General features: G+C 35.7%; 1 protein-coding gene across 1 annotated transcript; it reads left to right on the top strand.

Moving 5' to 3' along the window:
• Nucleotides 1-1186: 1186 nt before the first annotated feature.
• On the top strand, nucleotides 1187-9900 carry LOC112027608 (senescence-associated protein AAF, chloroplastic). Its single transcript, XM_024060259.2, is given in 14 exon segments — nucleotides 1187-1412; nucleotides 3874-4170; nucleotides 4172-4264; nucleotides 5567-5719; nucleotides 6221-6294; nucleotides 6689-6765; nucleotides 6872-6943; nucleotides 8095-8163; nucleotides 8363-8409; nucleotides 8519-8648; nucleotides 8735-8803; nucleotides 8904-9007; nucleotides 9411-9486; nucleotides 9568-9900. Coding segments are annotated over 13 exon segments (1374 nt in total). The 5' UTR covers nucleotides 1187-1412; nucleotides 3874-3934; the 3' UTR covers nucleotides 9742-9900.
• The last annotated feature ends 281 nt before the right edge of the window (nucleotides 9901-10181 follow it).

Raw genomic sequence — 10181 nt, forward strand, 5'->3', positions numbered from 1 at the left:
TCCAAAATTCAAGCATCATATGTCATTTTAATGTGGAGCTCTTGATCCTTAGAGCTTGAGGTCACCTAGCTCAGTCAAGGGTTTCGTTGAATGTGTTACATATAACCTTTCATATGCCTTAGGTCACCTCAGAAAGAAGAAATGACTTGAATCCTTAGAGGAAAACCATAAATTCACACATCTTGGTACTGTCAAAGAGATGAGATCACCTAGAAATACGTGTGCGCATTCAAGCTCAAAAGTAGCCTGTATCTTGCTCTTCTCTTTCCCATGGATGATACGGGTGCAAGCAATGACATAGGTGAAAATAAAGTTTATACTAGGCTTGGAGGGTCTTTTGTTATTCATGTACTCCAACTTTATTCTCTAGTGAATCAATTTCAACTTGGAGGGTCGCAGAGAGGTTTTTCGCCAAGTTCTTCAGTTTCCTCTTCGATAACACGTCTTGATGTTATCTTGTGGTTTTATCTTTCTTCTCTTACTCTTGTGCTTTACTTTTATTGTTTGTTGTTCATGTTTATGCACTAGAGTAGTTTTTCGATTTATTGTGCTGCATTTACTCTTGTTTCACACTTAGATAAATTAGGGTAAAAGTAATATAGCTGTAATTTTTAAATTGGGGTCTAAATAAGCTCTTGTATTTTCACACAAATTCGAGCTTTCAATTTCCTTTCTTTTTATAATTAATTTGTGTTAATTTGTTTTCCCAACGGTTCTTTAACATATATCATCATATGGGGGCCTTTTTATTATTATTTTTTTCTCATACTAAATTAGCATGTTTCAACCCTTAATCCAATCAATGAAACCCTCTCACCAATATGTATAAAGATTCCTTATTAACAACCATGATATGTACCCACACTAGGAGGAAATGATACTTGAGTACCGTGGCCATGAGTATGCATATCAAATAATGTTCTCCAAGGAATCAAGGATGGCATGTAATTGATGTAGGCGTGACCTTACTCATGGTGAGGTCCAAAAAGTCCACTTCCCAAACAGATTATCGGACCTTTATCCATAATGGATAGGCTTTTCTGTCACCTAGCAAAAGAACCGAGCAAAGCCATAAAATTTTTGAATCAATAAAACCATAGTGCCGTCGACATCATAATTGCAAGACACGTGGCAAAAGTAAGCAGGGCAAACCTTGAACTGCAGAGGAGGTCGCGTGTACTAAACTCTTTGTCCTTGTTTAATAGTGTTGGCCTTCAACGGGCCACGAGCTTCGTTTGTGGTTGCAATTTCCCTTCATAAATTTCTTGGCCTCGCATGGCCCAATTTGCTTCCCTCTCTCTCTCTCTCTCTCTCTAAAACTCACTCTACATATTCGCCAGCTTTACTTAATCCTTGTACTTCTACTTTTATCTCTCTCTCTCTCTGTGGGAACTGAGTGCTATTTTCAACAGGTTAGTTTGCTCATTAGTCTCATTGTTGTGCTTTTTCTTGCTTTATGAACTGAATTTTTTTTTTTTTCCCAATTGCCTTGTGCTGTTATTTTACACTTTTCCTTAATGGGTATTCTTTATTTTCTTTATTTAAGCTGTAATTAGTGAGATTGAGTTGCAAAAGTTTTCCTTGTGTGGCACAACTCTGATGCTTATAGGTTTTGTTTGTACTAACCTTTTCCATATGAGTTTTTTTTTTTTTGGTGGTATTTTTGAATTAATGATGCATGTTTGAGTATCGGAATTACTTAAAATATATACATTGTGAGTAACCACTGATTGTAAATTTTCATCAGTGTGATTAGTTTCATGAATAATAAATGTCAGTTGCTTGAAGAAAATACTTCCTATGCCGAAGCCTAGGGACAATTTTGTAACCATGTTGCTTGTATGAGATTTATGTGGAGGCATGATTTCTTCTTGAATCAAGCTTTAATGGCCTGTTTGGATGTTTAAAAAAGGAGGGGGAGTAGAGTAGAGAGAGGGAGAGTAATTTAATTACTTTATTTGGAAGTTTTTTAAGGAATGAGGGGGAGGGGTTTGGAGGGGTTTCAACTCCCTTTAGCCCCTATTTTTAATTTTCCCAAATTGGAGAGATTTGGAGGGAGAGTAGAGTACATAAATTATTGACCAAGTAAATTACCTCATTTACCCTTATTATATTAACAAAATTACACAAGGGGAAGGGCTAATTACTCCCTTCCCCCTTACTAATTTTAAAAACATCCAAACAAGGTGGAGGGGAATCATTTTCCTCTACTTTCCTCCTCACTACTCCCTTCCCCTCTACTCCCCTCTACTCTCCTCCCTCTCTAAACTTCCAAACAAGCCATAAGTGTTGACACACTTCCAATTAGTCCTCCTATTTTTGGATGATATTGTTTACAATGATTGTGAGCAACTCAATACCTCTTAAAAGTGCCCGATTTCAAATATGTTTGCTTCTCTAAAATTGGTGGATAATCTTACCTGTATCTGGTATTTCGTACTAGGATTGCTTTAAACTTTACTTACAATTTTATCATGCTATACATCTGAATATAACAGAAACATGGAAAGATAAAATATCTTCATTTAATTGAGGTAGTGGAAATTATTAGGATAATGACTAGATGATAAAATTCAACTTAATCTTTTGAGATAAGTGATAGTTTATCATAGTATCAGAGCATGTGGTCATGAGTTCAAAACCTGCCTCTACTCTAGCTCCCATTTAAAACGTTAAAAATACTACTTGTTGGGCACCACTTATTAAGGGGGAGTCTAAGCGCACACGTGAGGGAGAGTATTAGAATAATAATTTTGATTATAAAATTCATAATTTTCTAACAATTTAAGCTTTTGGAAAAAGTGGTAGTTTATCAACAATGATGAGCTTCATAGCTCAAGAATTTCCAACGAAATAATTTATCACTTATTTAGGTTGATTTGAAGCTTGAAAAATCTTAGAATAAGAAATCAAAGGACTTCTCCCTCACAGTGTTGATCCATTAATGAGGACAAGCATTTTTGCTTGAAATACATGAGAAAGTGCTAATGTTTTGAGTCTTTTGACAGATGATCTTTGTCTAATTGACTATTTGGCCATAGAATAGATAGAAATAGCATGTCTTTTTTCTTCATTTTCTTGCACATTCTGTGTGAGTGTGATAATGTGAGCCAAGCTCTGATGTTATTTGTTATGGTATTAACCTCAACATATATAAGTGTCACAAGAGACTTTTGGGCTATGATTATGGCCATGACATGAAATTCATGTTTTAATATGGCCTCAAAATGGCAAGATACTTTGCAGAAGAATTACATCAATGTATTATATGAGATACATCTTAGATGCAAGACAGATTCCCTTGATTAATTATTATGTTTAGAGGCTCAAAGTACTTTTCCAAAAGTTAAAATGGCTTAAATTTGATGCAATTGTAATTTTATGAGTGCATAGGTGCCATGAGAGACTTGTAAGGGATATTAATAGGGATATCTGGAAAAAAAAAAAAAAAAGTGTCCTCCTTTGGAAAGTAATAACTTGATGGTCACCAAGGTCATACATCGTGCTATGTTTGCAGCTTCTCCAAATTAACTGCTTCTCTATCACTGGTCAATATTCATAATGCTTTGATTATGTGGTTGTTAACTCCCACCCCCACCCCCCCCCGCCTCCCCAAACCCCCAAACACCCCAAATTCTTTTCTAGTTTCTCTCCCCATTTGCTTTAGTTGTCATGTTCTATTTTCAATATAAGCATAAATGGTAATGGTAAGGTATTTTGTAAATGTTTGTGTATGATTGCAGTTTTTTATTTCTTCCAATATACCTTATGTCATGTTATAAAATTTGTAGTTGTTCATTTTCCACAAAATACTTAAAAAAACTTATAGAACATATGACACATCCTGATGATATCATTTTGGTTTTACTCAAGATTTGAGCTTCTGTAAGGAAATGCTGTTTAAGGTCCATTCATTGCTGTCTTGATTCTTCCAATGGCAATTAATGCAAGCAAGGTTTCAAGTGGTCCTGTGGTGACTGATAGGACAAATGTCTCTAGATTCACTGGATCTGCATCTTCTTTTGCCATGTCACCGCAACACAAATTGCAGCTTACAAGTCAAGGAATTGAACTTAGACAATCAAGCCCTGGGCGTCTCTTGAAAGCAAGCTCAAGCTTTTCTGGTGAGGGTTTGTGGGCATATGTCGAAAACCTTTCAGTTTCATTTCTCGGGCTCTTCTCTGTTATGTCGGTCAAGAAAAACACATAATACCGAAGCAAAAGAATGTGTTACAACTTATGGTGATTGTGAAGATGTAACTAGGTAAGAATGATTAAGTATAAATGATCAACTACCATTTTATTGATATAGTTTTCCATACTTTAATTGGATTGTTTTTTTTTTTAACTTGTCATGATGCGTGTATTCTTAAGCTTCTGGAAAGGATTTACTATGACATGTATAAGGGCATCGTTTTTTTCCATGTCTGCAAGGCAGCAAGGTATTGGAAATGGCTACCTAACATCTAGATATGGGAAGATGGCTGTATCTGTCACTATTTTCATAATTGAAGGTGTTGAAATAGATAGAATTGAATGTGGATGGGATATATAATGATGAACTTTTAACTGTAAAATAGTTACTTTTACAATAAGGCTACATGTTTCAGATTAATCCTTATGCTAGTATCCAATGTGTTAGACATGCATCATGTTTGTCATCTCAGCACATTTCCAAACACCCATAGGGATTAGTTGTTAGTTTGAGAGCTGTTGCACTGAAGCATATGCCCTTCGTTTAGCATGCAAGTGTCACAATCTGCAGACCGTCTTCTATGGCTAAGTAGTTAAAACATACATGTAAGTTGGACATTATGATATTTATATGTCTAGATAGTTAGAATTAATTTCCATAACCTTGTAGCTTTTCTTTGCATCAAGCATGTGATATTTCCTGGTCTCTATTGAGCCAATTATGCTAGGAACTAGATAAGGCTTCATCAACATATTAGCATGGTTATAGAAGGACTAATTAAAGATGAATGTGTCATCATATCTGTTGGGTAGAAAATCTCACCACATTTACAAATGAAATGAAACTATTATAAAAGGTAACATAGCATTGGTTTATGTGTTCCATCCCGCAAGGCCAAAATCTCAAAATTACTTGAGCACTTGCGTAACAGGAGTGGAAAACATGGACATATAGGTTCTGTATGGCTAATATAGATCTACTCTACTTTTTTCTCCCTTGGAAATCTATGCGTACTCATATATTTTTGGTGAAGCCTTTCTTCACTTATCTAAAGTACAGCTTTTTCTACTCTTTACATATTTTCACCTACAAAGTAAGGTTATTCTCCACTATGTTCAAGCAATATCTATATTCCAGTTCTATATACTTCTGTTACAATGGCTATTGTTCATTAGTAAACACTTCATTTGTAACTAGAAAATGAAATTGTAAAAAAAAAAAAAAAAAAAAAAATAGACAAGCCCTTATGCTTCTTTGCCAAATAATTGTGGAATTTCATGCTTCCTGATGTTGACTTGTGTTGAGCTTTTAAGTTAGTTGATGCTTTTATTTTATTTTATCTATATTTCTAAAAATCCTGTTGTAAAGCAGTGCACAAATTGGAGATGAAGAAGACGAGCATCAAGCTATGCCTGAGAGAACTGCTCACTCCAATCTGGGCTTGGCTGAAGCTTGTAAATATGTCTACAATGATGCTAAGTTTGTAAATGAAAGGGCTCGTAATGACATTTTCTTGCTTTCTCGGTAATCCTCAGTACTATGTAGGCCTGATTATTAAGAGCTTGCAATGATGATCATGAATACCATGCATTGTGGATGTAAAATTATAGAAATTTGGTGAACTAGATAACTCATTTTTTAAAAATTACATGCAATGAATTCTTGGGTTCAAACTAGGCTAATTGGTAAAGCCTTAGGGCATCATATTGGAAACATGAGATTGAACCTGCTTACACCAAGGATTTAAGAGAGAGTGTTTTTTTTGTGGGGGGGGGGGGGGAGGGGGGTGGGGGAGAGGTGGGGGGGCTTGGGGGGGTTTGTGTCATTCAGGTTGAGCATTTCTTTCATAGAAAATTTGTGTATGAATTAAGCCTATCTAATAAAATCAGTGGAACATGGCACAGTGGCTCTGTTTGGTTGGGTTTAAATATTAGTTGTTGGTATTAGCTTGGCTATACATGGCCTTTAAAGTATTTTGATTTTATGTAAATGCATTCCTGCTAATGGTTTTCCACTTAATGTCAGTGGCATAATGAGGTTGGATGCCCGTGCACGTCAAGATTTAGCTATTCTTGAGTCACAGTTTCTTAAGCTCAATGGTAAAACTTTTTGCTCCCTCTCCAGCTTTAAGAGCTGTCCAATTTCTAAATATATGTTAATTGGGCAATAAAGAAATAATCCAAAGTTGTACTGCAAAACAAGTAGAATGAGCTTGTTTTATAGCATAAAAGACTTTATCTTGAGTGTATAGAATCAAATTCACAAAATTTCAGGTATCTATGTCACTAAAATATTCCATTTTTTGTTTGTAGTAATGATTTCTCTTTTTCTTTTTCCTTATTTTTTTGGTGTTGGGGGGTGGGGGGATGGCTATTTCCCATAACCTACAGTGGAATTGATTTTGTTTTTCCGTGGTGCCCAAACATGTTATTACTAATTTGTTGTGTTTTATCAAATTTAAGGTTTTCCTCATGCTGACCTTATGCTTTGTAGCCCGGGCAAGAGAGGATACCGAGAAAATTGACCGTAATGTGAAAAAAAGGGCTGAACACCTGCATCATATTGCCACTGTATGTATGGCCAAATTCTTCAATATTGGTTTACTTGGGGATGAAGACACGAATTTGCTATTGCCTATGTGGTTGGTATTTCAATGATCTTTGTATCCTCTTGCAGGTATTGACAGACAAAGCTCAATCTAGATTGAAAAGAGCTGCTGACAAGCATTGGAGTGATGGAGCCCTAGAGGTGCTATTACTATTTTAATTATCTTGTACTTCTTGTATGTTCGCAAAATTCTAGATCTGTTAAGTTGTACAGGACCCTTACGATTTTATTTCTATCCAAACATTAGGGGGTTCAAATGTTGCAATTGAAAGGTTTGGATTAAACTGTGATAGGACCAAAACCCAAGGAGATAAATTGTAATTTCCTCTAAATTTTATTATTAAGGATAGAGGTTGGACCTTGGTGTGATAGCAAGTGCTATCCTAGAAATTTTATAATAATTATTGTGAAATAATAGGAATTTGAATTAGTTTAATACTTCCATACATGGTAAAGATTGGATTATTCTAGTTGGCTGCCTAGATAGTGTAAAATTAAGTAATGTTGCATATAGAATATATAGCATTAGAAATGAAAATTCATATTACATATGGAAGTACATGTATCAAAAGTTCATGCTTCTGTTTGGATTATTTTTTTTAAGTGTGAATATGTGGTGTGTTAAAATCTGACGTGTACAACATGGCTATGCTCTGCCTTTAGAAGCGGAGTAATGCTACAAACACAACAATTGAGTTGGCAAGATTTTATGGTTCTCATCTAGACCAACTGCGGACATCATTTTTTTACCTACCATAAACAACTTCCCGCCTTGGCAGTTGTGAAATTTTTTGTACCTAGAGTTATTGTTAGAAGCACCCATACAACACAAGAAAGAGGCAACTAGGTTGGTAACATGGGAAATCTGCCATGGAGTTAGAGAAGTTGGCAATAGATTATAGAAATGATACAATTTGCAACATAATTAGAGGAGCCTAATTAAAAGGGAGACATGGTTTGCATGAAATGCTAAAAGTGAATTAAACAGAGGAACCAACTAGGTCTAGGTGAGAAGGGCAATGGGAAGGGGATATGATCAAAAAATTATTCCTGATGTTACACATGGGGTTGTGCTTTGATGCACATAGAATACTTGCAAATATGTGTGTTTAATGTGTTTGAATATTACTGTTGTGAGTAATATGATAACAGTACTTTATTTGGACTTTGTTGCTTGAATAAAATTTCTTAGCTCCCTCCATCCCCACTTCCAAAAAAAATAAAAAAACCTGTCACAAGTAATACATGTTATATGTAAGTCATATTTATGCCACCATTTGACTCATTTTCAGGCTGATTTGCGACTTGCTGACTTCCGTGCAAAACAACGCGCAATGGAAGATGCACTAATGGCTTTGGAGGTCAACTGTTCTATTCTTTGATGCTGATTATGAATGGGATAATTTATAGGATGATCTCTTATTCATAGTTTTCATGCGTCATAATGGAGATTTGCTTGATGCTAATCTTCATCATATCTTTTTTATTTTGAATAATATTATGGACATTCTCATTTTTGCTTCTAAGATTATATTTCATTCCTGTTTTGTGAATATACAGTTGATAAAAAATATCCATAACATGATGGTGAGCAAGATGTACAAATTGTAAGTTTTTTTTCCCCCAGTTAGTATCATCTACCCCTCACCTCATCCCCTGCAGGAGGTGATAAATTAAACAGCCTTGAAACCCTAATTTCTAATATGTTCAATCCAGCCCTCTGCGTCAGTCAAAAGGATCTCTATCAGGCAACAACATGATGGGGCGTATAATGCTTGAAAAGAATGGGAAAACTCTTGATTTCTTCCCTGGAGAAGTGTCAACTGATCGTATCGCTGCTATTCAGGTTCTTTTTTATGGCTTATAACACTTTCAACCATCAATTGCATCAGGAATTATGACTTTTGTCTGGTTTCGTTTCATAATGTGCAGGAAGCTTACTGGAGTATGGCATCTGTACTCTCTGAAGCTGATGGGATTGACTATACTGATCCTGAAGAGGTTCAAATTTCCTTGTATTCATGCTCCTGATCTGAGGGACCATTAGTGTTATTATGGTTTCAGTATCTGTTTATTGACTACTATTTACTATCTGGAGCAGCTTGAGCTGTTGATTGCAACTCTTATAGATCTCGATGCAATGGATGGTAAAAGTAGTGTCTCGCTATTGGCAGAGTGTTCAAGTTCTCCTGATGTCAACACTAGGTGAGCTAATTATGCATAGCTTCTTGTATTATATTATAATATTACAGCCCAATCCTGTTAAAACTTCTTGTAAGCATGAACATTATTCTGCACATAGATCAGCAGCATGGCCATGAGCGGTCACTTTTGCTGCACTTGAACAATATTTTTTTCATCCTATTATGATAATCGCAATGGCTGCAAAGTAGCAGTACTTAGGTAAGCACAAGTTTATTAGCCACATTGGTCAATGGTATCATGTTTGACAAAATTCTGAAGGAAGTTTCGGTTATATAGCAATATAACACCAAGATGGAAACCTGAAAGTATTCTGGTAAAAACATTTACTTTCATAATTGAGATATTATTAGTATACCTTACTTTGTGAGTAATTTATTCTTCCTTGTTATTTTCTGTGTTATAGAAAAGCTGTAGCCAATGCATTGGCAGCAGCCCCATCCATGTGGACTCTTGGAAATGCAGGCATGGGAGCCTTACAGGTAGTTGATTCTGAAGTATCACAGTAATACTTTTGTACACTTATTGGCAGAAACTGATGTTTCTGGTTCCCTTCGCTTTAGAGATTGGCGGAAGATAGTAACCCAGCAATTGCTATTGCGGCATCCAAGGCTATCTATGAACTAAAGAAACAATGGGAGATAAATGAAGGAGACAGCTGGAGGTTTATGATGAACCAGGAGACCATGGAGGAAGTAGATAGTCAAAGAGCAGATGATGATACAGATACACATTGAAGTACTTTTATTTAAACTACTGACTGTAGATATTTACATGAAGGTCTCAGTAGTAGGTTAAACCCTCTGATCATTAGAGAGTGATTAGTACTGACATAAAGGAAAATGCTGTTATATTATAAAATAGCTTATTTATCAATTAATCTCCAATTTCCCTTACTTGTAAGTATATGGATATTCTTTCTTCTCTTTAATCTTTATAGTTTTTACTGGTGGCATTGATTCACCAGGACTGGAGTGAAAAGGCTCTTACTCATCCACTATACATGAATCACGACAACTTCTACTTGGATGAATGATGAGACTGGTCCTCGTGCACATTAGAGGGGGCAACTTAAAGAATTGCATGTGGTTAAGATGGCTAGTCTTGCATGACATTTTGTCTTCCCTTTTGGTTTAGACACTGGAATTTTGCACATTTAACGTCCCACCTGAAGTAA

Source organism: Quercus suber, unplaced genomic scaffold (assembly GCF_002906115.3).
Source record: "Quercus suber isolate HL8 unplaced genomic scaffold, Cork oak 2.0 scaffold_227, whole genome shotgun sequence".
Taxonomy (NCBI): domain Eukaryota; kingdom Viridiplantae; phylum Streptophyta; class Magnoliopsida; order Fagales; family Fagaceae; genus Quercus; species Quercus suber.